Source organism: Varanus komodoensis, unplaced genomic scaffold, assembly GCF_004798865.1.
Source record: "Varanus komodoensis strain SLA01 unplaced genomic scaffold, ASM479886v1 scaffold2, whole genome shotgun sequence".
Lineage (NCBI taxonomy): Eukaryota > Metazoa > Chordata > Lepidosauria > Squamata > Varanidae > Varanus > Varanus komodoensis.
The window spans coordinates 23,636,202-23,663,961 of NW_025335568.1; the positions used below are offsets into that span (position 1 = coordinate 23,636,202).

The 27,760-nt window shown below is 41.9% G+C and overlaps 1 protein-coding gene across 2 annotated transcripts in view; it reads left to right on the forward strand.

Annotated features, from left to right (window-relative positions):
- The window catches only part of LOC123022750 (glutamyl aminopeptidase), a 58,996-nt gene that overhangs the window by 13,773 nt on the left and 17,463 nt on the right, over positions 1–27,760 (forward strand). For both annotated transcript variants that reach the window (XM_044428729.1, XM_044428730.1), the window contains exons 2-11: positions 1,783–1,924; positions 5,094–5,225; positions 8,685–8,805; positions 11,940–12,094; positions 13,317–13,430; positions 15,743–15,877; positions 17,615–17,680; positions 22,806–22,871; positions 24,296–24,447; positions 25,676–25,755. In XM_044428729.1, coding sequence (XP_044284664.1) covers positions 1,783–1,924; positions 5,094–5,225; positions 8,685–8,805; positions 11,940–12,094; positions 13,317–13,430; positions 15,743–15,877; positions 17,615–17,680; positions 22,806–22,871; positions 24,296–24,447; positions 25,676–25,755 — 1,163 coding nt within the window. The remainder of the gene's footprint in view (positions 1–1,782; positions 1,925–5,093; positions 5,226–8,684; positions 8,806–11,939; positions 12,095–13,316; positions 13,431–15,742; positions 15,878–17,614; positions 17,681–22,805; positions 22,872–24,295; positions 24,448–25,675; positions 25,756–27,760) is intronic.

Sequence of the window (27,760 nt, forward strand, 5' to 3'; positions counted from 1 at the left end):
CAATATCTTGAACCATTCAGGATTGCCATTATATTCCATTTTGTGAACAGTGCAGAGTAAACGTGCAATGTTACCTTGGAGTGATTAGTGCTGGTGTTATAGATGCAATCTTTCCAGGCAGATTTTGACAAGCTACTTAAAGCCGTCCATTATCCATAACAAACAAATACGGGATCAAGAGATAGGCTTCCTTGCAAGAACTGCCTGATTTTGCAAACAGGAGGATTTCATATGGTTACTAAATTAGGATAATTCACATGACCAGATAGCTCACAAGACATAATGTTGCTACCGAAATCTGGGAAGCCTTGTAAGGTGGTGAGTTTGCCTGGTGTGCCTGACTAATAACTAACCAGTCAAGACAGCATCTTCAGAAGGAGGCAGCTTTATTCTGGAATAAAGGGGACAACACACACACAGGCAAAACAGGTTCTCGTGTAGCATCCACCCAAACTGCGCAAGTTCCTGACTTTTATACTGCTGACTTAATATTGGATTCCCCCACCATTCTGCTCCTCCCATTGTTCTAGTGCCATGTTCTTGCTTTCCAGGCTGGCTGTAACTAGCTTTAGCTGTGCTGTCTCTGCCTGTCTTGGTATTTGGAAGGAACTATTTCCCTAATGCATACAGCAGTTGGCTATCATGGAGTACGTGATGAGCTGGAGGGCCTCTGAGCCTTGAGGGTGAAACGGTCTATCAATGGAAATGTGTGGTGAATGAAACTGGCCTAGCTTTGTAGGTGTGCAGAAGCAATTCTTTTAACAGGGGTCTTCACTCCAAGGTCAGAGGGGCACCAGCAGTTTCTGAGCATCCATGGTGCACCCCCCCCCCTTTCCAGGGTCCCTGATCTCTTTGAGCGGGGTCTCTCTAACTCTGTCCTGTTTGCTTTAGCAGTAGGCCAGCTGCTGCAATACCCGCACTAGCAGAGGAGGCTTTGGCGTTAAGGAGGCAGCAAAACCGCCACTCAACTGGGGTAAGGTGGCTCCAGGGGAGGAAGAAGATGAGAATGTAGGAGCTGTGGCGGGAAAGGAACTCTAGAGGGAAATGGGCAATGTGATTGGCTACCTGCAGTGGACTTGGTGGTAGTTCCCGAAACCAAAGTGGTTCCTGCTTGAAATGTTGATGATCACTAAGATTGGTTCAGCATATGACCAGCTCTTAGGGCAACGCACATTTCGGTATCACTATCAGGTTGCTAAAAAACAGGGTAAATAGTGGTGTGTTAAATTCCAGCTAAGAAGCACACTGCCTGCATAGAAAACAATTGTGTTATTTGTAGAATAAGTTTTTAGATTATTCAGATGCTGTAATTTATCATTATTATTATCTTCACTAGTATTACATAGTATTATTATCACTACTATTTTCATTTTACATTTATGCATTACCTTTCTTATTCTTATGAGGAACCCGAGGAGGCTTACATTATCATCCACCATTCTATTTTATCTTTACAACAACTCTGTGAGGTAGGCTAGACTGAGAATGTCTGAATTTTCCAAAGGCATGCAATGAATTTCATGGCTGAAAAGTGACTAGAACCTGGATCTCCTGAGTTGCTCATCCAACAATATCACCATTGTACCACACTGGTTTTCTGTAGGGGCCAGATGCTAACTTCCTCTTAATTATTTCAGATGAAGAATTTGTTTACTGTCTTGATGCAGATGGATAGATGGGTGGGTGGCTAGATGGATGGATGGATAGATAGATTGATAGATATGATCAAATTGTCAATTTGAAACAATGGTTTGATGCAACTATCTTTTATTATTTCAAAAGGAGCATAGCAGCCACTGACCATGAGCCAACAGATGCACGGAAATCATTTCCTTGTTTTGATGAACCTAACAAAAAGGCAACGTATAAGATATCTATTATCCACAACAGCTCGTACAAAGCACTGTCAAATATGCCAGTGGAGGTATGTATTCTGTCATCTAATCTCTTTGTGTATGCTCTATGCAATCTGGTAGGAGTTATCAATGGATCACCTGTCCTGGAGAAATCTCATGTAGGGATAAAAAACCTGCAGCCTGCATGGTGAATTCAGACTGCTAGGTCTCCTAGTTTGGCCCTCAGAGGCTCCTTCCCCTCTGACCCACAAGCAGTGGTTCACTTTGTAGAACCACTGCTTAGTCCAGCCCTTCCCCCTTGAGAACAGCAAAGAATGGGTGAAGCTGGCTGACCTCACAGCTACTGCTTCAAGCTGTTCCTAATGCCTTGAGATGGTGGCTCAGCTGGTTTTGCTTGCCCTTCACCCTTCTGGATGGAGAAGGCAGGGGGTAAGCAAAGCCAACTCAGGAGGCATAATGTCAAGTTTCCCGAGAAACACATGAGTAGCAGTTTCTGAAAGGGGACTGTGTGGTATGACTGGTGTGTGTGCGCCTGTGGTTTGAGGGGAGACTGAGTGCAGTTCTGCCCACTTTGGCATGTGGCCCGTGGCATCCAACCCTGGAAACACTGTGGAGCTCAGGACCTTCTGTTATTCCCAATCCAACCGTATTTTGGAGTAGGTGAATTACAGCCTTTTAGGAGGAACTCCCCTTGAAGTTAATGTGTATTAAGAGTTACAGGATATTTAGGAAATGCATTCCCTATGTGTTAAATCACAGATGTGAATCTTTGTCAAATCTCTCTTTTCTAAACAAAGTTCATGGTTTCATAAATGATTATGTTTAATTCTCTCTCAAGTGCTAGGTCTTCAGTGGAAGTCAGTGACATAAGTTTTCTGCTTCTTGAATTTGCAGCAGAAAAGAGTTTTGTGGATCACAGCCAAAAGAATTTCCAGTGAATAGCCTAACTGAAAGTCAAAGCCATCACATCACTTTGAATCAATGGTTCCCAAACTTCTAAATTAAGTGCACAATTAAAATGCAAACGCCAACCACACAAACTTCTGGCTTAAGACTTTCCTCAAGATATTTCACAAAAACATCAGTCTCCATTCAAAGTCCTAGAAATTTACTGCTATGGAATGAAAAGACACAGAATCATAATGCACCACTGTCTTTTATATTATTGCTAAAGCACATATGTCCTTTTTATTACATGATGGCTATTAATGCCACAATCTAGACAGCCAAAATCTGTGCATGTGGTGCATGAATAGATCCCATTAATTTCAACAGAATTTGTGTGCATGGATTACGCACCAAAGCATGGCCAGCGTCTGCTCCTTATTGCCATAGAGTTCACAACTTCGTGAGTTGTGCTCAAAACTCTGCTGATATTCCTAGTATTATTGACTACTCCAGGGGTGAAGAACATCTCACCCTCCAGTTTTTGTGGGACCGCAGCTCCAATCAACCCTAGTCAAGCATAGCAAATGATAAGAGCCAGTGTGGTGTAGTGGGTAAGAGCATGGGACTGGGACTCAGACGATCTGGGTTCTAGTCCCCGCTCAGCCATGGAGCCAACTGGGTGACTTTGGGCCAGTCACAGACTCTCAGCCCAACCTACCTCACAGGGTTGTTGTTGTGGGGATAAGATGGAGGAGGAGAATGATGTAAGCTGCCTTGAGCCCTTTGCAGGAAAAAGGCAGGATATAAATCGAAAATAAAAAATAAATAAGGGATTATGGGAAGTGCAGTTCAGCAACATGTCAGGGGCACACATTTCCCATCCCTATTCTATACAGCAACAAGCTTACCAATGCTGACAAATATATCTATCAACATTCCTGCCACAGTTTGCTCATGCTTCCTATTTCATATTTTTCAAAGGAAGGAAGTAAATGGTTAGACCTTTCTAAAAGCAACCACAAATTGTCCCATTGGTGCCAAATAAAGTAGTGCTATCCTGTGAACCATGTGCTTGCAGAAACACTATCACAACATTAGTTTCAGTTTAATTTTTGAAAAAATTATGGCAAATCAGTGGCTGACATCTCTCAGATATGATGGGCTTAGTTAAATCATTCATGTCATATTCAGAGTGCTTGATGTTATGGGACCCACAAATATTCTAGTTGTTTATATAATAAGCAGATGCTTATTATACATTATTATACATATACGTTATACAATGTATAATGTAGAATACATTGTTATGTATAATAATGCATGTGCTTTACATTATACATAATGTAAAGTACATGCGACTTTACATTATGGAAGTAGCAGACAAGTGAGTATGTTACATGCCCAAGGAAGGGAGATTGGATAGAAATGATTATAATACTTGTAGAGCTATCTGAAATTTTAACGTAATTTTAAATAAGCAAAATTTAAATTCATCCGGCCCAGTGGAGCCCAGGCTGCAATTGTTTAGGGATGAGATAAAGTTGTGGCATCAGGTGAGCAAATTTGCAATTGGAAGTTTTTCTGGAAACATACAAAATAAATTTGCACTGATAGGTTGGAACCAGCTTCTTTTCTACTGCTGTAAACATTCCTTGAGAAGAATCCCATTCAGAATGTCTCATCAATGGAATAAGGAAGAGGGGCAATCTTTGCTGATTCTCCCTTCTTTTCCATACCCTCAGTCCTTTGGGATGGATTTGGGAGGAGGACACAGGAGACTGCAGGGGGAAGGGAAATGATTTCCCTGCTTTGCCAGTAGCATTTCTCCACTAGAATAGAACACTCTCACCGACAAAAAGGACACTTGCATCTACAGGGGGCAGAATTTCCATTCAACCTTCTGTTTTTTTCTTCCCCTTACTCACTTGTAAAGCATGGACTGCTTTTTTGACTAACCTAGCTATTTTACTTTAACATTATCCACTGTGAAAAAGCATTCATGTTTTTTTTCGCAACTAACTAAGGAAAGGAAGCATGTTATTTAGCTCTCCCACACCTTGGAATGTCTTCATGATCATTAGAAGAACTTGCTTGCAGAAGCAAGCCATTCAGTGCAGATTGTATAGTTCATACCCCCTTTTAAACATCAGAACTGGAAACTGAAAAATCTACTTCAAGGTCATTAACACTGCAAGACACAAATCATATGTGCAGCAATCCAAAAACACCTTTTCCTGCTCCCATCCTGTATATAAAACTATTATAAAATATCAGAATTTGACATGACTGCTGTTTTACTTTTACCGCCGTACAAATACTGTCTGTTGTTATTTCCCTCATTCTTTCCAGGCTGAAGTTGAATTGGGTAATGGCTGGACTCAGACAAAATTCCAAAAGTCTGTCCCAATGAGCACTTACTTGGTGGCTTGGGCTGTGCACCAGTTTAATTTCACAGAAAGACTGTCTTCTCGAGGAGTCCCTGTAAGTCATTTCCTGATTCTTAACAACTGTTTTTCAGAGATGTTTTCCTTTCCAGAATGAAACCAAAACACTAATAAAAAAGAATGAAAGCAAAGGAATGTTTTGACTAAACAGCTTGTCATGAATAGGACATCCCTCACTTCTCTTATTAATATAGCATAGAAGAATAGAAACCTTGTTTAGAAAGGTCTTGTCATATATATATATATATATATATATATATATATATATATATATATGCTCACACACGCGCGCGCGCACACACACACACACAGAGGAAGGAGGAGTTCAATCACACCATGGCCCTCTTGGCTGTATCTCTTAGCTTAGACTTTGGCTCAGGGAGAGCTAACCCATCACTGAGGTCAAGGATTTTAATACACCCATCCCCCAGCTCAATAAATCTGCCTTCTAGCTGTGCAACCTCACACAAAACTTGTTTTGGTCCTTGACGCTCCTCACAACACAGACTTCCAGCTTTCGCTCTTCACTGTTTTACAACCACTTGTCTCTCCCACAGGCAGTTGCTATTTATATAGCAACAGCTGTGGTTTAAGAACATACAAACATGTTTGGATCAGAGCACAAGTCCATCTAGTCTGTTTTCATTGTGGCCAACTAATTGCCTGTAGGAACACAACAAGTAGACATGAGCCTTGTAGGAGCCCAAAACCTTGAGCCACCGGCATATGTAGGTAGACTGCTTCTGATAGAGGAGAATGAGTGCATCCCCAGTTCTTCCCCTCATTGAGTCAGTTGTTGAATGCTTGAACAGAGCTGCAGCATAATAACTAAGGGTCCAGCTAGGAAATGTATAAAAGCCATTGGTGAGACCCCCATTAACTACAATGTTTCATTTGACAAAACTGATTTTTGGATCTATTATTGGTTCATTTCTGGATAAGCTTCCTCAACAAGTTACCCAGTCTTATGCCTCAGTGCAAATGAGGTCATCTCCTCTTGTACATAATTCATCCCCAATATTCTCAGGGCCTTGCCCTAGAGATTAGTTTAGTAAAGATTTCATACAGCTCTCAGACTTAATTTTCTTCTTTAATTATATGATTATGCTATGCTTCTGGAAAGATAGCTGCAGCTAAGCTGCAGTTCCTCCAAGCATGTGAACAAAGTGATGAAATAGCCTCCTCAAAATGCTTTGTGCTTGTGTACTTAATTGCTCATTTAAAGATAAAGCCAAAAGGTCAACCAGTGATTAGTAGCAGAAGGGAAATTCATGGGATTAACAGTGGGGGCCAGAGTCCTGGTTCTTTGCGTTTTCGGCATTACAATTATCTGGCCCAAGCACACTCACCATCTCTGAAAAAGTCTGAATTTAGACTGTCTTTGGGCATCATGAACAATATAATCAGGAGTAAACTTGGAAGCTAACTTCAGCCAAAGATGATGCTTTGTTCAGAAAGTTCCATGACATTTGAAATAAAGTCTGTACTACCAATGACCCACTGAGCCTGTTAGACCACAGTCAGAGCCTGGCAGGTACTTGGCATCACTTCCAGTTCTGCACTTCAAGGTAATCAGTAGATGCTGGATACTTCTGAGTGTCTGGTGAGCTGCCATACATCTGTCAATGAAAAACCTCAACGACATACATAATGTAATAGCCGGACAAAGTGTACTGGATGACGGTGTGGTTCTTTCCATTAGCAGGGTCAGCTGGGAGGCTGAGGAGGAGGATGGTGACAGCTGTGGTAAGGGCAGGGAGGGTGGCTTCTGAAGTTTAGGGCTTGGAAGCTGCCTACCCATGTCAACTGATGTTGCCAGGCCTGGTACTAGATTCTCCTTTGCTGAAGGTATTCACAGAGAGGAGAAAGAGCAGTTTGTCAAAGACATGGTACTTCTATTTCCCCAACCTGGTTCTTTGCAGATGTTTTAGAATAACTATTGCCAGCATTTCTTACCATTGGCCATAGTAACCAGGCTGATAGGAGCAGAAGTTCAAAAAATCTGGAGGGAACCAGTTGGGTGAAGGTCCTGTAGTTGTAGTTGCATCCTGCATCAGATCCTTCACTAAGCTGGGTGTGGGACTAGATGACCTCCAAGCTCCATTCCAGCTTTCAGAATCCATGGAGTTACATTCACCAGAGGAAAGAGGAAAACAGATGGAACAAATTTATGGACTCAGGCAAGATGTTTTCCTTCTCTTCAGAACTGGAACTTTCTGAACCCAAATAGTTATAGTGTAAATGTAAAGGTCAAATCTCTTGTTTTGCTCTCACTATATTCCTGCATGACAGAAGCTATCTAATCACTTAGCTTATTTTACTCTTCTGGTATTGCACTTTCCCAAACATTTTCTTCTGCAGGCATGAGAATTATTTGTGCAAGTTATCTGATACTTTGGCAAAGGTTGCAATGACAGTAAAGGTTCATGCTGTCATTTAAAGCTGTGCGGACTCTCACAGAGTCCAAGATGGTTTGGACTCAGCAGTGCACTTAACAGCATCTCTGGCACCTTTGATATATTTTACACTTGGGTGGTGCTCATACCAAAATCACCATACCAAGAGCATCAGCGAATGACAGAATCCCCAAACACAGCCATTTTATGTGAAAGAGAAGTCTAAAATCCAACTGTCAGTGCTTTACCAAGAGCTGAGTGTGGCTGCACAGACAACAGAAGAACATGATGAGGGACTTTTCTATCCATGCAACAGCCTCTCAGGGTGAGATCACTGGTGGGGAAGCCCTACTTTAAGACTAAAGACTGAACTTCCCATCTTTCTTCCAAAGCCTTCTTGTCCTTGTATGCTTTCCTTAACATTAACGATTCTACCATCTTTCTTACTGAAAAGTCTCATGACCTTCACTTTATCTTCGACTCTTCTCTCTCCTTGTTCCCAGGTTCACTCTGTAGCCAAGTCATGTCACTTCTCTCTTTACAACTTGGCAAAAAATATGGCACTTCATTTCCCTCTCTTGATAGTACCTGACTAGGAAGTGAGCCAAGGGACTTCCTGTTCTATAATTTAAACATGCATCTGCCAGGTAAACTGCTTAGAATTTCCTTCCTAGTTAAGACAGATTTTAATAATAAAACTATAACATATGACAAGTCATTCCTAACTTGCACCTCCAGAGACGTTGAACTAAAACACCCATTATACCCACTGGCCATGCTGGTTAGGAATGATAGGAAATGATGTCTAACACATCTGGAAGGAACCAGTGAGAGAAAGCCGATGTGAGTCTTACCCCAATCAGTTTGCCAATACTGACGGGGAAAGAAAGCATCTCTTTTTCATAAATGCATTGGATACAACGAACACCCCACTTAAAGAAGTGATTTTGAGACAATCTTTCCTGCAAAATGTCCTGCCTTTCAGGCCCAAAAAGCCAGTTCTATTAGCCCTCTGCATTGCTCAAAAGGTATCCTGCTGCTAAACAATTATTGGTTTAAGCTAGAAACATTTCTGATAATATCTTTGCTTTGTTTTGCAGCTCCGTGTTTATGCCCAGCCACAGCAATTGCACACAGCAATGTATGCAGCAAATGTGACTAAAATTGTATTTGATTTCTTTGAAGAGTACTTCAACATGACGTATTCTCTTCCAAAACTGGGTAATAATTATCATTTCTGTTCCTCGGTTCTTAATTGGCTGTCATAATTTTGTTTCCAGTCTATGAATCATTTGAAAATTATAAGCAAGGGCGATATTTGAGGGTGGCATTGAGTTGCTGAATTTGCACTGGAGTGCTGCTTCCTGAAAGATGCATTCGCTTGCCTAGATGTATATATAAAGCTGCCTTGTACTGAAGCTCTTTGGGTCGCTTTCCTTCCCAATCCTTTACCAGAACATGGTGACAATTGAACTTTGGTCTTTCTGCATGCACCATATTACTTAGCTATGAGTCTTACTGGTGAGATTTGTGTTGACTGTGGGGTTGGAGCATACTCTATTTACCACCTTTGTGCTAGCAGCTGGGTTTAAATACAAGCATTGGCATAACTAATGCAGAGAGCTGGCAGTGGAGGGCAGCATGTTCAGACACCCAGCGAGGGTCCTGAGGAGCAGAGAACCCCCTGGCCGACCTTGCTCGTCCTACGAGTGGGACAGCCACCGCTCTCAGCCCCCCACCCAGCATTGCCGCCGCCACAGTCGGCCATTCTCCTTTTCCCTCTCCAATGGCTGCTGACACCATTATCACGGCCAATCACTCCCCCCGGCGGTTGTGCTCACCTGACGGGTGTTAGCAGAGGTAGTGCTATGCACAGTATAAACTGTAGGAAATAGATTCCAGTCCCAGGAAACCTCTGGGCCACATTCAGCAGAAGCATAAATGGAGGTGGCAGGAATGGTAAGATGTGGTACTTCCAGATGGCATGAATGTAGGAAGACTATTGTCCATCTAGCCCAGGAATGTCCATGCCAGCCTTTGAACCTGGCACCCACCCAATGTCTTGGATATCAGTTCCCATCAACCCCAGCATAGCTAGGGATGCTGGAAGTTATAGTTCAAAACATCTGGAAGGCACCAGGCTGGTCTACTCTAACCAGCAGCAGTTCTCCAGAATTTGGCCAGAGGTATTTCCTAGTACTATAACAAATTGTGATTCCTTATGTGTTATGCTTACACTGAAAAAATCACAGATGTCACATCTTCTAGCAGTACCTATATATTTTTATTCTGTCTTCAGGCTATTATTCTGCCTTTAAAAGAGCCCTATTTAATTGTTATGTTCTATTCTGTTATGGTTACTCGTTATTTTTTGTTTTGTATTTATATGTTTGTGAGAATCCTTTTATACCTATTTCTGTTACACTACCTTGTTGTGAACATTGTCAAGTGCTGCATTTGCTACCGAGAAATCAAATACATTGGGCTAACAGTGTCAGCTGACTGCTGAGAGACCTAATTTTGCCACAGATTAGACAGAAAGCTGTGATATTGGGCATTTTGGGATGGGGCGGGGCACTCATGATTTCCTAGTATCTCGGCCCATCCTAGCATCCATTTGAATTCTACACGAGGCCAGGTAGCGGCACTGTTAGGCCTCTCCGAGGAACCCAGAGTCCATAATTCTCATTTAAACTGGTATTGATTGCCAGCCATAGAGCGATGACCCTGCATGTTGTGGTGAGTAGAAGCAGATGTTGTTCATTACACGGGGATTTAGTTTACTTAATTTGCCAATAAATATTTCTTAGCCCTATTTGCAAAATCCTTTTACAATCTAATCACTGGAAGACATCGTAGAGATTAGTTTAGCATTACCAATAAGGCAGAAAGTATCCCCTGTGTGTGTGCATTTGGAGAGGCGGGGGCATTTGGTCTGCCTAGTGCCCACTGTGCTAGACGCATGTTTTGCAAGGCCCTCTGTTTCCCTGCAGGGAGAAAAGATATCACATACAGCTCCCTTCTCTTCCACATCCTTCTACATTTGCCTGGGGAAAAGAGACGTGTGTTCTTTATCATCAGAACAACAGTTTATGGTGTTTAGGCTGTTGTCAAGGGCAGGCATGGTTGGGCAACTGCTGGGGGCCCACGTCCCAGCTCAGTCCTACTGCCAAGAGCACCCTAGGCTTGCTCCTCCTCTTCACCATTGCAGCTCGCTTGTTGATCGCTCAGTCTGGCCCAGAGAAGGGGATGGGTTGAGAAGCATGAAGAGGAAGAGCAACTGGTGACAGTTGAGGTGAGAAGGTAGGAGGCCTATTGAAGGTGTCTTGCCAAGAACTCTCAATAAGATGGGAGCCAGCTGTCATCATAGTAACATGAAGAGGAGGCCAGCCAAGTGATCCATTTCTGCAAAGGGCTGTAAGGAGCCTCATCACGTTGTTGTCCTGTTTGGGAAATCAGGGTTGTAATAGGCAGGCAATCAGGCAAGCTTCAGTTTTAGGTGGAGCCTCATAATTTATGGAACAGCTTGTGTACATATTTTACTAGTGAGAAAGTACCACTGAAGGGTAAGCTTGCTTTTAATCCTTGGGCCTGGTTTCTGTCTTGTCTCCTCAGTTATTCCCTACTTCTCTCTCTCTCGACTTGCCTCTTTCCACTGGCTGCAATCCACTTAAATCTCATGTATTGGCTGGCAGTAGACACACAGAGATACACAAAGCCAGGGACCCTACAGAGGACATCATGGTTCACATACCAAATGTCAGGTTTCCATGCCATTGCTCCTTGAACCTATAAACTGTAGGCTTTGGACCTCTTTCTGTCGGAGGTCCAAATCCCATTTCTGAGAAGCTCTCAGAATGGACAGGGCCAAAAATGTTAGCATTTTATAGCTGAAAGCTCTTTCTGCAAGTAACTAAGTCTTAGGAGAAGCATTTCAACCCTTTAGAATGGGGAAGAAGCTGCGTGAAAAGTAAGGAAACCACCAAATTATTTTTGGTAGTGGGGAAGCAGTGGGACAAAGGAAGCAGAGATGGCCATCTGAGAAACCCCAGACAATTAGATTGGAACCCAGGTAGGATGGGATTGGCCTCTTGGACCTGAGGTTCTGCACTGTTGCTATATACACTGTAAACCTTTTGCCAGAGTGGTACCCATGCTGTCTTAGTGAAAATGTGAAGCTGGGAATAGAGAGAATTGGTTCAGCAACATCACCTTGACATTCCATCAGCCTGGATTTTAGAGCTGCAAAGACAAAAGCAACCAACTTCAGTTCTTTGAAAGGCAGAAGTTTCATGATTGGAGGGAGATGAGAGGGCTTCAGCACCTAGGTAAACATCATCTCTTTTTCCATTTAGACAAAATAGCCATTCCAGATTTTGGCACTGGTGCCATGGAGAACTGGGGACTGATCACTTACAGAGAAACAAATCTCCTATATGATCCACAAGAATCAGCTGCTTCAAACAAGCAAAGGGTAGCAGCTGTAGTTGCCCATGAACTTGTTCACCAGGTACAGCTTGCACACTATTTTATTAACAAGACATCAAAGACAATATTGTATTCAAGAAAATAATAATCTCATAAGTCTTCTTCAGTGGAATTCTTCTAAGATTCTTCTTTTTAGTTCTAAAATCGGTGGATTAATTTTAAAGCTCCAAAGTACTGGAATATGTTTCAGATTTTGTGTGTTTGTGTGTATAAAATTGTCATTGATTTTTTGCATCAGTGTTTCACTTGCTGGAGATTTACTATTGGGGACTATAGTCAGTTCTAAGTTCCAGCATTCGTTTTTGCAGATGCAACCTGTCCGAATTGCAAGAGATGCTACCTGTGTTAGAAATCAATGCATGAAAATACTTGTGACCATCATACTCATTTCAGTCACTTTACTGCAAACTGGCTGAGTCCCAACTGTTCCCTTCATTTGCACTGGCAATGTAACCCTCACACTGAAGTTGCATCAAAAGTCAACAAAGGGTGCAAGCCTGTGGCCTCCTCGTGTCTGAGCAGTCAAAGGATAGGTTGTAGTATCAGCTGCCACCTCAGAAAAACACTCCACCAGTTCAATCTCAGTGGTGTGGTTATCTCCATACTAGCTGGGCTCTGAAGACAGAAGTCCATCTCTGGAGCTAGCAGTGGGGGACATTCCCAGAGGGAGAAGTGAGGCATCACCATCCTCTGAGAATCCTGGTGGCACCTCAACCTTTCTTCCACGTAGAAATGTTTAGATGGTAGAATTAGCTGTGTGGAAGGGAAAGCTTTCAATCTTCCAATCTCCATGCCAGAGTAGGAGGGAGAACTAGGTGTGTATGAACTGGAAAGAGGTTATGATCCTTTCCATTTTGATAAAACATGGTGAGTTGTGATGCCTGAATGCAGCCAATTTTAAAAACAAAGAAATTGTATCTGTATACATCAAAAAGCAACAACAACATTACCATAGTTACCGCTCCTAAAAAGCATAACTTCACCAGGTGATCTCACAACCTCAGATGGTAGCAGATGATAAATGAGATACCCTGGTCCTGAGAGTTGTACAGCTAAAGACACTCCTTAAACCACTAAGGACAGCTTCTTAATAAGAAAGCCATCCTAAGGTTAGTTTTGACTCAGCATTAGGATAAAACAACAAATGTATATTCACTACTAGCTGCATTATGTAAACGTTTGCTAATCTACCATGCATCTGCTGACTGTATAGATGATGCTGTATATTATTATTGTTTTAATAGTGGTTTGGAAATATTGTGACAATGGATTGGTGGGATGACTTGTGGCTAAATGAAGGCTTCGCCAGCTTCTTTGAGTTCATGGGAGTAAATGCTGCAGAAAAAACTTGGCAAATGGTAAATATACATGCACTTATGTTACTTGGTATGGTAAGCCCAAGGACTTGGGTAAAAGCAATCCCTCCCCCTCAAAAAAGCAAACTAAACTGTAACTATGTAAACTAAATTAATCGTTCTATAAAGCTGCAATATGCTACTAACCCATTGATGATGACTGTTTCTTTTAGTCATTGTGGCAACATTGTGCTGGGTGCAGAATACTGATTACCAGTAAATATCAACCTGAATTAGGAAATAGAACTATTCTCAAGCTAGAATTTTGGAATGGAGGGTGAGGATAGTAAGTTTTCAGGAGGTGCAGGGTTGAATATTAGGAAATGTATGTGCTGATTAAAGTTCAGTGGAACTTCATGATCAAAGCAATTGCATAAATGTTTCCTAGGTATGATTAAAAGATGATATATCCATTAGGTGTCAATTGAGAGAGTTAATATTGCCTTCACTTCAAAGAGTTAGGATCTACGACCTTGGAAGGCTTCTTCTGTCCTAGAAGTTGAATTCAACTGAATTCAAAGTGTAGGCTTCCCCTTCTGCGAGATGTCTGTGGAGTTCGTGGAATTGGGGCAGCCTAAACAAGGTATATTTTCCTGCAAGTTCACACAGAGACAGTATGGTGTAGTGGTTATAGCATCAGCCTGCGGCAGAGAAGACCATTGTTCACAACTCTACTAAGCTGTGAAGCCTAGAGGCTTTAGGTCATTTAAAATTTCACTTCCATTCTCAGGCTTGTTGTGAGCATAAGGTGGTGGTGGGAAAAGCCATGCACACAGCCCTGAGCACCTTACGAAAAAGGATCATTATGTGTTTAATAAATAAATAGATAATACTGAAGCTTCTTCCTAGTATTGAAAGGGAAGCCTTTATCCACCCACTCAGCACAAAAAATATGCAGTGTTTGAAACGGATATACAATTTTAAGCCATTGCCAATATAGGATAGGATATCTAAAATTAGCTGTTTTGTGTTCCTCTAGCCAACAAATTGGATTACATGGGCCATATGTTGCTGGCTCACAAAATGCCATTATGTGAGAAGCAAAATAAATTTCCTTCTGCATTACAGGACAGGGTTTGTGATTTTGGTTTTTCAGAGCTCTTTGTCTATGTTACAGCAAATCCCAAAACTAAAATTAGTGTCATGAGCTACATGACTGATACGGAAGGGAAGCCATGGCCGATGCACATTCAGTGTACTGTCTTCACAGACCGTTTGTCCATACCAACCACAGAATGGAGAAGTCTGCTTCTTGCTGTGTAGTGAACCTATGGAATCAGTGCATGTACTGTTTGAATGTTTGCAGTGTTTGTGCAAACAATATACTGAATGTAACAGCAGTCAAAGGAGATGTTTGCTGTTTCCATTCACATACATGCCCGTTTGAACATCCTGTTTCTTTGCTGTGCTGTCAGAGCTATATCATGAATACATTTATGTATGGTACCGAGCTGGGTGAAGATTTGTATGCGGGGTGGGGGGCATTAATAAGCACTTCTAGGTTGCCTTTCAGAACAAAAGCTTTTCAGAATGCCTTATACAGTAATGAGCTATACATTAAAAACAAAGCAAAGCAAAGCAAAGCAAAGCAAAGCAAAATGAATACCCCATTGTTAAATATTGAAAAGCAGCCATTCATAAAATCAATGTGCAGCAGCAATGAATAGCCTCGATAGTACTAAAATCTAAAGCACAATTGGAGTTAAAAACCCAGAATGGCCCAATAAAATCTAATAGGTAAAATACCAGAGAAAACAAGTAAGGTTTGAAGGGCTTCTGAAAAGCTTGCAGTAATGTTGCTAAGAAAATTATGTTCCCATCCTAGGAGTGTTGTGGTGAAAAACATATACTGAAATAGCACACTGAGTGAAGAAGTGTAGTCATCTTAGTCTCATAAAAATAGAGTGCAAACTTAGACATGTCTCCTTGGTTAGTTCCCATTGAGTGCAATGGAACTTGCTCCCAGTTAAGTGTGTACAGGAGCACAGCCTACAAATACAATCCTTTCCAAGTTTAGATGGAAAACAACCTGAAGTTTTCAGTATTACCCAGCTAGTTATCCTAGAAGCTGTAGGACTTTCCCTGCCTAAATTTGCCTAGGATGGTTCCCTAAGAGATGTAAAATCGGTTACCTAATACCTGGCATTGGCCATGTTTTTATTGGCAAAGATGTAGAAATCATTATTAAGGCACATGGCCTTCACTGAAGCCATGAAGCTGGATCACATCGTAAAACTCTGCACATTACAAACAAAAACGACATATTTTCCTGTAATAATTATTTTGTTTTCCCTCCTTCATTTTACGCCATGCAGCTGGACCAAATTTTGCTTGACGATCTACTCCCTGTGCTGAAGGAAGACTCCTTGCTTTCCTCTCACCCAATTGTAGTGGAAGTGTCTTCTCCTGATGAAATAACCTCTGTGTTTGATGGCGTGTCCTATAGCAAAGTAAGGAAGAGCACTGTTGTGAGCACTTCAGTGCCATGATAAAGGATGGAAAGGGAGGCAATAGTCAAGAGTGCTCCCCCTCAATCTCCTTCCCCCTGCTTCCGAAATGTCCACCTCCTTTTCCAAGGTGGGCTGGTTTTCATGCTCTGTCTGAAAAACTTCAATAGGCAACCGTGAAATGGCAAAGCCGTCTGGCCACCTCTGCCGCCTCCTCAGAATCAGATGACTCTATCTGAGCAGGCTGTAATGGGAGAGAACTGGCCCCTCTCGCCACAATAAGTTGTTTTTAAATTTGTGCAGCTTGGAAAACATTTGTGCGGTTTTATTGTTTTGTTTTATGAATTGTTGTAAACTGCACAAAGTGCTTTGGCTACTGGGCAGTGCAGGAATGGAATAGATATAGATGCCTCCCGATCTCCACCTCCTCCTATAATCCAACATAAAGTGGTGGTTTAAGTGAAAATTTGCTATGCATAACCGACAGCCCACATGGGCATTTTATGCTCGGATATCCAATCCTAAAAAAGAAAGTATGAATTGCTCTTTCGCATGTGACTTACTGTGGGAATACCAATGTCACGACCTATGATCTTGTGCTTCTACAACAACACGGTGAGGAGTGAGTCACCCTGGCTTCCTGCTCATGATCAGGTACCAGTCATCACCACTAATGGAGGCTGAATAATTCAAGTCATTTACTACAAGCTAGAGCTTAGCCAAATAGTGAGACAAACAAAATTGCTTCCAACAAGTCATTCAGGCATCTAATTTATGGACTAGGAAGGAATCTGTTTATTGGTCCGTCTTGCTCAGTTTTGCTTCTGTGGGCAGAGAAATTGGCAAAACTCCACGGTTCCATACAGGAGCCATTCTGTATGAAATCAGGGGCAACGTCTAGGACTGAACCTGGAACCTGGAAGCTTCAGCATGTGCTTTGCAAGGCAGTTAAGGGTTAGGGTGATAGTTTGCCCCTTTTCCAACTGGATTGCCACCAGCAAGGGGTAGGAATAGAAAGCAAGAAACTGACCATAGGAAGGGTGGAGGCAGCCCAGAAAAAAATGACTAAGATCAGCACAGCCAAGTGGATGTGGTTCACACTTACCAGCCAGTGTATCCACACAGGGGTAGTAAAGCACCATTAACAAAGCCGTGCACATATTCTGCTTCCTTGTGCATAGACTCCTTGGACTGTGCAAGCTAGAATCTTCCAGGGACTGGGATTTCTGAGAACTGTTAAATGGCACATCATTGAAAAAGGAATGGCTTCAAGCAGTATCTGTTGAAGCCACAGAAACCAAGCAACACCTCAGGCAGGGCTATTTGGGGCAAGAGGGTGGAAATATCTATCTGTTACTACCAACCCCTCTGCAACACAGGCAGCTTTTGAGGTAAGACTCCCACAAACCACAATGAATTGCATAAGACAGCAGCTCAGTGATTTGTGTTTATGTCGGCTCTGCGGCTGCTGGCTCATTCCTGGTTATTTTCATCCTCACACTGTGAGGAGGAAGCCTGAGAATAAGAAGACCAGTTCATCTAAACAGAAGGAATTAAACATTTGAACAATATGTATAAGGGAGTTTTATTTTACAGATGTATATTTTATCAAGTTAGATGTTAAAAATGCGTTTCACTCAGGCAGGGCTGTCAAAGGTATTTTCAAGCATCAAGAACTAGGTTTGATTGAACTTAGTATGAACTGTTTCTTACTTGTATGACCTATCTCTATTTGGTTAGGGAGCATCACTTCTCAGAATGCTTGAAGACTGGATCACACCAGAAAAATTCCAAGCTGGCTGCCGGGTAAGATTGTGTGTGTCTAGGAAAAAATGTGCATAAAGAAAAGATTGCAAAGGGGGTTGTTTAATAACCTGCAGCTGCAATGCTTTGCATACTTGCCATGGAGAAAATCCAACTGGAAACAGTGAACATGACTTAGGACTGTGCTGTGATTCTTGGTATGGGATTTTGGTCAGCATGTTAGAGCAGGTGTGGAAAACAGGACTGGGGGTTGAAACTGGATTCCACCCCCGCCCCCACAATCTGGCAGGTGAGAGAATATTGGGAGAGGCTGTATGATGCCAGGGATGAGCCCACCTCCCGGTCCTCCCTTGACCTCATTCAGCCCATTTGTGCCTCCCAACGTGCTTCTCCTCCAAGTGCTGGCCAAGTCATCTGCTAGGTTTGTCCACCACTCATAATCCCAATCAGGCTGACAAAGCAGGAGGTGAAGGAATTGAGTCCCAAGCTGCCTTCACTTCCCCTGTGCCTTCCCCAGCTGAGAAGGCAACTCATTTACCTGTTACTTCTGAGAAATCAATCCCCAGGCAGAGGTCTCATGACATGGTTACCACCACCCCTCACTTCACCCCTTCCAGTTTGTCATATTGCATCTTGATTGTATTACATTTGGTTGCATGGTTAGTTCTCATGCCCACACTGTAGACACAACTGCAGAGCTGGCATGGGAACCAGCTATGTGACCCCCATGGTAGGTGCTTGCAAATGCTGTGCATCCCACATTTTAAACCCCATTCAATCATTATGAAGCTCATTGGGTGACTTTGGGCAAATCACCAACTCTCGGCCTAACCCACCTCTCAGGGATCTTGAGGATAACATGGAAAGGATGAGGGTGGTATAAACTGCCCTGGGTTCCTTGCAAGATGAACTAAGACATGATAGAAGCATAACATCCACAGTAACAACTCCCTGACTCTGATAAAGCCCTGACCTTGTAGGAATGTCTTATTAAGAAAATAAATTAGCATGCCTTCAGATTTCAACTTCCTACTGAGGTGCCTGGAGGTTAAATCTTGCAATAAGGACCAGATGGAGTTCCTGCCATGTCAGTGCATGCACTTGAACACAAAGGGGCCATGGTATACACAGCCTTCTACTTCCATGTTACACACTGCAGCTGATGTGATTTTGAACAGAAAAATGTGTGGAAGAATAGATGACAACTTGGAAGTATAATGGAATGGCAGACAGAGTCAAGGTGAATGGCAGGTGGGGAGTGTCAGTAGAGAAATTCCAGTAAGAAGGGATGGAGAGACAGAGAAGTAGTGAATGGAAGGCCAAACCCAGCCTTCTCATGGCCATCTCATGGCCATCTCACCTCATGGCCTTCCAGAATTCCTCTAGTGGACAAGGCTGGGACTCCCAGCCCTGTCTTTTGGAGAAAGACCTCTCTGGGAAAGCCACAGCAGGAGAAATCATCTGAGACAGGAAGAACCCCCCCCCCCCAGCCACCTGCTCAACTGGGCAGCTTTGCTTACCTTATAGCCTCTCCTCAATGGGGGAAGGCACAGGTCTGGCAAAGCAGCTTTTCTGGGCCTGGGACTTCTCTAGGGGGAAAAGGGCTACACACAGTGAAGGAAGTTCATGCTGGATGAGAAGGATGCTCCTCACATGCCTGCTGGGAACCCAAGGAAGCCATGGAGTGTGGCTACCATAGGGGGCTCTGGTGGCTACTGGGAAAGGGATTCAGTCATGTTGAGTTGCTTACTAAATCAGCCCATTATTCTGTATTCTTTCTCAAATGGCCCCTTGTTCTAAATATTATTTTCTATTTCATTGATTTTGATCAATGATTTGATCAATGATTGATCAAAATCAAATTGATCATTGATTTTGATCTATGATCATGACCTGGGCTGGTCATCTCACTCCATGTGCTCATTTTGAATTACACAGTCAAGTCTAAAAATGGAGTCCTGTTGCTTCCTGGAGATCCGTAGCTGATGGCAGCAGATTGTCTGGGGAAGGGATGCTAAATGTGGTGGGCCAGCTGAGCAATTCAACTAATGACCTTATCTTGGCCACAAAATGGCAGATACCTAGAATACAACATCCTTAGCTGGCCTGGGTAGGCAAAGACAGAAACCGGGACAGACTTTTCAAAAGTAGTTCTTCCCTTTCAGCTATTTCCTAGTTGCTCAGTTGTGATTTATTCAACAAAGAAGATACATGCTTTCCTGGGAAAGGCCATTAAGAAATTTTCTAACCCTCTTCAGTCCAAACTCACAGATTCACAACAGTCTCTATTGGGCCTAAGAAAAATGTGTGTCCTGCAGCTCTTTAGAAAAGCTCTGAGCACCCACCATGGGCTGCTAGCCTCCACCCAGCTTGAAGCAGCATTTCTGAGCATTGGCTGCACTGGCTGGGCTGATGGCAGGGAAGTCCACTGAAGTTGAACCGGGGATCGAGGGTGATCAAGGTGGGGGAAGAGTCAGAGAATAGCTTCAGTGTTGTTTAAAAGCAATAACCTTCCACACCATCCTACCAGAATGGTACCCACCCTCCTATCACAGCAGAATCCAGGGCCCAGAGCAAGAACAGACATCAACTGAAAAAAGAGACAGCAACATCCATCGCTTTTTCCATGCAAGTAAAGAAAGGTTACATTTATTGCGAGAGATGCTAATTTATTATATTGCTTTCTTCCACGCTTGTTTCCCTACCATCAGCCCTCTGGCAAGGCTCACCCAGTTTACACATTAGAGTCTTATGCTGGCATAATACAAGCTAGCCTAAAGAAATCACAGATGTAGCTCAGAGAGAGAGAGAGAAACAGCACCATCTACTGCTCCACTGCCGCCACTCAAATTCCATGGAGTTGGCTTGGGAAAAAAGAATGCTTTGAGTTGCATGTGCAGAGAGGGGGAGGAATTTTCAGAAGCACTGAAGCTATCTTGAGACAAGAAAGACAGACGAAAGGAAGAGACAAATCTGTTTCTCATATATATTGACATGCATGTGTGTTTATTTATTAGAATTATATCCCACCTTTTTCTTTCAAATAACGAAGTGCTTACATCATTCTCCTCTTCTTCCTCCCAATCTTATCCTTACAACAACAACCCTGTGAGGTAGGTTGGGCTGGGAGTCTGTGACTGGCCCAGAATCACCCAATGGGCTCCATGGCTGAGCAGGGACCAGAACCCAGATCGCCAGAGTCCCAGTCCCGCTCTCTCAGCCACTACCCCCCAGTAGCTCTCACATGGTATTGTGTGTGTATGGCGATGTACAGTTTCCTCCACCATACCTACTGGAAACTGCCTAGGGGGACCAGAGCAGGCTACCTGAGCAAATGCAGGGAAAAGGTTGACCTTCCAGTAGCCTCCCCTCATGACTTGCCGCCGAAAGGGGCTCCCCTGCACTGTCCAAGAGCAGACCCAGCCCTGTCCTTACCCACCAGCTCTCGCACACATATGAGACATTGCCACAGTCACTTTTATTTACACATGGGTTGCATTTGTATACATAAAACATCCTGCATGCAGGTGATTTCCTTGACAGGAAGAGCAACCATATGAGAAGAAGCTTTTCTGCACGTTCCTAGGAATAATGTGAGAGCCATGGCAGAGGTAATGCCAACCATATCAGCTCAGGGATGTGCAAAGGACACAAGGAAGGACTATCACTCAGGCACCTCAGTCCTTTCTGGCATAGAAGTTTCAATCCCTCAGTGAATACATGATGGCTGTTTTACCAACAGGTAACTTACCCCAGTATTCACATACTCACCTGGCCTGTTCGCTCACTGGGTCATCCATTCTGCCAGGTGGTGGTGAGAATTTTAAGAGACAGAAAAGGGGGTAGGATCTTCTCCACAACTTGGCAAGACAATATGGCCACATACCACCTAGCATTGCACAAATTACCATGGATATTTACCTTTTATTGAGATAAGTTATCAGCCTCTTGATCTGTGTTCAGCTCCTTCATTTCCCAGCAAACCAGGCATTAAATTACAGCTACAAAAACATTTTATTTAGCAAAGTATTTCCCACACAGTTTCCTTATCAAGCTCACCTGCTTCACTTTAAAGCTGACCTCAGGTATATGTCTGACAGGGAAAGAGAAATTTTTCCCAATTAAAAACGAAACCTCGAGGGGAGACATTTAAAGACAATTCAGCAAAAACACAGCTGTTCCCCAAGAGTAAAACCCAAATTGAAAAATCCACTTTTTTCCAATCTTGCATGCCTACAGGATCCAATCTTTGGTCCCTGAAAGCAAGTTTAAGTGCTTTTGGAAGGACAGATCTATTCTTTATCCAGCCATGGCATTGGGAGTCAGCATTTTCTAGCCTGACATTTTCATTGGCCAGCACAAGGGCTGGAGAACTTTCAGGGAACGTGGGAGTTGAGCTCTTTTTGGTATTTACTGAAGCTGGTATAGTGTACCTGAATTATGTTACTCATTAATGGATGAGAGCTATTTCAAGATGCTTAAATAAGATACTGGGAATATAAGGCAGTTATGAGAACAGTCCACTAACATACATAAAAAGCTTTTAATTTGGGGAAATAATTAAGGTCAATGAGTGTTACATTTGTAATTATTACTTAATTTGTAATTATGTTTAAAAGAAAGGCATTTTCCTTTTTTGAAAGATTCAGGTCCCTTTCATATTCCTACTTGCAGGCTTCCTGTGGGTGGCAGGCTGAGCACTGTGAAAGGGATGCTGGTCTAGACAGATCTAACTCTGATTCAACTTGGTTCCTCTTAAGTTCTGAACCCTAACCTTGCCTGAATCAGAGTATCAGTGAGTTCTTTCAGCAATGACACCAGCGCACTGCCTGAACACCTGGCAATATGCAGACACTTATGCCCTTGGTGTTCTCACATATGGATGTGTTGCATGGGTGGAACCAGTCGAGAAGGAAAGTGAATTCATGCTATGGCATTCCAGAAGGCCCCTTAGGACTGCATAAGCCATATGAATAGCAATGCTATGAGTTGTGTCAGAAAATATCAGGAAACAATGTAAATTTTGGTTGTTGATACACACCATTAGAAGTATTAGGGAATTTCTAATATTTAAATAATGAATATTGAAAAGAATAATGAAGAATTTCTAATATTGTGGTGAATTACAGTATTCCTATTTAGCAACTCTCTTAATTTCCTTCAACAGCAATATCTGAAAGAACATCATTTCAAAAATGCAAAAACAGACGATTTCTGGAGAGCACTGGCAGAGGTATGTTCTGTAAAAATGTCTGTTCTTGATAGGAAAAAGATGTCTTCTTCCCTCTCTTCCTAGCCCCATCCTTCTCCCTTCTTTTCATATACTTAGAAAAATAGTCTCATAAACAATTTCTCCATTCGTCTGAACTGCACTGTTTATAGCTCTCACAAAATCCCACTGCCCCTTGTGAAAATTGGTCAAGGCAGGGAGAAGAAATGAAATAAAAGCTATAATAAAAAGAGACTACAAAAGAATTTCATTTTTACAAACACATACAGCTGATTTATCCATAATGTGCCCAAGGAGTGGAGAGAACAGCACAGCTTGCTTACCTGTCACTATAATTTGAGTAATTAGCTTTGCCGGCACCTACACTGAGCCAGTGTTGCAAAGTGGCTAGAATGTTGGAACCGGAGTTGGGGGACCCTGATTTTAGTTTCCCTGGCCATGAAAATCTCCAAATGGCTTCATCCTAATCTTCCTCTCGAGGTTGTTTGGAGAGGAAGGATAACCAGAGAGGAAGAATATCAGGTACACTACCTTGAACTCCTTAAAGGAAAGATGGGAGATAAATATACCAAATACATAAATTCAAGTTAAAAAGTCAAGTATTTATTGAGCATATGTATACTACCTAAATAGCCTCAAGTGTTGCTGCTTTTGGTAGAAAGGCAGCGTATAAATCGAATAAACGAACGAATGATCAACTAAAGAGAATTCGCTTTTGCAAACTCTTTGGAATCTTTGCAAAAGCAGTGAGCTAAACAGCCCAGCAAAATTCAACCCCAAAGAGTGACTGCTTAAGCTCTTACCAAACCCAGTGGGAGCCTCAATTAATCTTATATTCATTTCCACTGAGGAATATTGTATGCATTTAGAATGAGCCTGCCAGATATCACCTCAGGCAGAATTCCTTCAGTTTTAGCAGCCACAGTGCATGCAGAGGGCCCAACAGTGCATGTGCCCCCATAATTGTGGTGTGCTGATGGGAGAAACTGCCCCATGCAGAGCTCTTTCCTGGACCAGAGCTTATATTTGATCAGAACTGAGATTTCGTCCAGGCATCTTGTAGCCAGCATTGCCAGAATCACTGCTTTCTTTTGTTACATTCATTGCAATTAGCCATTATATCCCCTCACCACCCAAATTGTAGTAATGGAAAAAAATGGTAAGGCATCAGAGTCTAATGTCCACTGGAAGTAGCTTGCAATATCAGAAGCTCTAGAAGGTGGCTATCTATGGAAGCTCAGGGTAATCAATGCTTGGCCTTTGCTTATTGTAGACATTCAGTAAATGTAGTTATTTGGACCAACTGTGCCCATATGTTTTCTAAAGCCAGTATGAGGGGAGGGTCCTCATCTCCAGAGTAGAAGAAACATTCCCTTCCTCAAGTCCATTCTGGCTTTCCCAACATGACCATCCACTGTTCTTCATAGGCAAGTGGTCAACCAGTCAAAGATGTGATGGATACTTGGACCAAGCAAATGGGGTATCCTGTACTGAATATGCATCCAAATCATACAATCATGCAGAAGCGTTTTCTTCTGGATCCTACAGCAGACCCTTCCCAGCCACCTTCTCCATTCAGGTACAGTTTCTCCAGAAGTTCAATATGTGGTTGTTATGTGGGGCACAGTCTCTAGGCTAAGACAGGTCACTTCCCCAAATGGACCTTCTCTGTTCTGACGTTCAACCTTACACAAATAATTTCTTTTAAGCCTTAAATCAGGAAATGAGGAGGCTATGGGTCTACAGACATTACAACATCCATTATCTCTGACCACTCCCCATGCTCACTGGAGCCGATGGGAACTGGAATCCAACAACATCTGTAGGACCACTGCTTTCCCCAGCCCTGTCTTACATTTTTAAAATTAATTTGCATTGCAATTTTCAAAATCAGGACCAACCCGTCAAAAATAAAAATAAAATAAAGTATTATAGTTTTCTTAGATAATATTTGAGTGAATCTATTGCAATTAATACATATTAATTTTAAATTAATAAACATTTTAAAGAAGGAAGGAAGGAAGGAAGGAAGGAAGGAAGGAAGGAAGGAAGGAAAGAAAGAAAGAAAGAAAATATTGGGTGTACCTAAAAATTTGCTATATGGCAAGATATTTTACTATAATTAAATATAATTATACAAACACTTTGGCAAAAACACCCCAGATAGCCCTATATTTGTTATTATGCCTAAAACCACCCATTACAAATTAAAGATTTCATTAAATCTTCATCCATTATGTTATTGTGGGTGGCCACAATAAATGGACGGACATGAGGCAAGCTTTGCCATACACACTCACAGTAACTAACATCCCTGTATAAAGATTGTGTGTGGCAAAGCAGAGCTGGCATTGGAATCAAAGGAAGAAACAATGGAAGCTGCCTTACACTTCGTCAGACTAGGGGTGTGTGAGACATCCATGTGAGGTGTGAGGGATCCAACAGACTCCCTGGTTTCAGCTCCCCAGAGCCCAGTCAGCTTTGTAGCAACCCTGAGTCCAAGCTTCATGTGGCACTCACCAAAAGTGGATGGTTTCCTCTTTTCCTGACCTCCTGAAATGCCCCCTTTAGCCCTTCTCCAGGGTCGTTTTCCTAAATGCAGAGACCAGTTGACTTGGCTCTTTCTGAGAGCACTGTCTCTGACCTCAGAGGTGGGAATAAGAACTCTCGTCTCTCTCCCCCAACAATGTCCAGAGGCCATAAGACTGATTGCTCAATCTAGCAAGTGTATGGGCCATTGCTGCCACAATTTCAGTTGTTCTGTGTGTGCATGGTGTGTGTAAGATATTTGTTTTCCATATTTTCAGTTACACATGGAATATTCCAGTGAAATGGTATGAAGGGAACATAAGCAATACAACATTCTACAATAAATCAGAATTATCAGGTAATCTTAAATCATGGGCAGTGTGCATCTATAGGCAGTGTATATCTATGCAATATGCCTCATGAAAAAGCAAGAAAATGGTGAAGGTCTAGTTGGACATGAATTAGTTCTCCTTTGCTTAGCTAGCTTATTACTGCCATCGTGAACCCAGTTGGAGTAGGCATTTCAGATATTTTTTAGTGGACCTACTGTAACTGGAATCTATAGCTTCTCTGTCTTCCATCTATTTGATGCTGTGTTAGGTGAGCCCCTCTAGTTCGCTAGCTTCAGTATCCCACTTTCTTATACTATCTAATTCATACGAGATGAGGATTTGGGATTTTGAGCACTATATCAACACAATGTCACACATACTAAGGTTACATTTAGTTACATGTACTTCTATAAACTACCGTAACATCCAAATTGTGTAGATGTGTAAATGATTAGTTTATTTTTTTTTTTCTTGTAATCTCCCTATAAACCATTCTGACTCTTCTAAGATGCATAAGTGTGCTTCTTCTTCAGGAAGTGACACTTTTGTTCATGTGTCACTTTTCCCAAATCTATACATCAAATTAACAAGGTTTATTTGTATATATATTTGGTTTTTAGAATCAAATGGTCAGTAAACATGCTAACAATATCCAGACAGACATTAAGTAAAATAATTTCTAGTATCACTGATAAAGATGACCTTTAAGCCGTCAAAGGTTTGTAGATTCATAAGCCACGATCCCAGGTTGTATTTAACTCAGTAAAACTAAGTTAAAAGAATACTACATGTTAGCAAAAATACTGCATGTGACATATATCATGCAGTGATAAACATTTCAAATTAATATCCAGTGTGCCTAAGAAAATTACAGATGAAACTACAACTCATTAAATCAGGAAAGTTCATTTCAGTTTTTAACAAGCCCTCTTACCACAATTAAAGGCATCCTAAATTAGTCTAGCAAAAGCTAAATGACAAAACACATTCCCAAGTCAATTTTTATTTAATTGGATCAGGATGTAATGATTTGATTTGCATTTTCTTAAGGAAGTACTAGAATAGGAAGAAGGGTGAGTTTAAAAACACAGATAGCTTTGACACAAGATATCCATGTCCTAGTAAAATCCAGCTTTGATGATCCAGTGTGTTGTATTTGAGGCTTCCTTGAAAACTACTTAAGCCCAGAAACTTAAAATGAAGTAGTTAGAATATTAGGTTGAGACTCAGGAGATCTGGGTTCAAGCCTCCACTCAGTCATGAAATTCATTAGGTAACCTTGAGGTAGTCATGGTCATTCAGCCTTACCTACCTCATAGGGTTGTTGTGAGAACAAAATGGAGAAGAAGAGAGAATCGTGTGAGCTGTTTTAGGTTTCTTCTAAGAAGAGAAAAGCGAGATATAAATGTAATAATTTATTATATTTATTTTTTTCATAAAATAACCAAATAAATGAATACGGTGGCCAGAGTATTGATTAGAACTGACTATTTGACCTTGACTAGTTTTTGAAACAAAATTCAAGGTCTAGGGAGCAGGTTATTTGTGAAGTGGGAGGTGAAGCAAATTACGTGCCTTAATATGAACATGCCCACTCACCAAGAAGGCTTTTTCTGATTGCCCACCTTTGCAGTTTAAGCAGGTGGTGATACAACTGGGGGGTGGGGGATATGTAACTATTTTTTTCTGGGACACAGTACAATCCTATTCAAGGTTAGATAAAAAGGACTACAACTCCTAGCAACCCTTCAAGCTGGGAAATGCTGGGAATCATAGACTTTCTTCCAGTCTAAGCATGCAGTCTAAGGGATCCTGTCTTGTTTGTCTTCAGGTGCTTCTTGTTTTACCTCTGCTTTCCTTTTTTCCTTTTAAATACTTGTCTTTACTGTTATTTTCATTCTTTGCATGCTTTAATAGATAGCTGTGTGACATTTATACTCAGGTGCCTTAAAAGGTGGGATGTTAAAATAAAATATACATGAAATGATTCCATGCTGACAATGCTGACATTTGCAAAAAGCAGAACTAAGA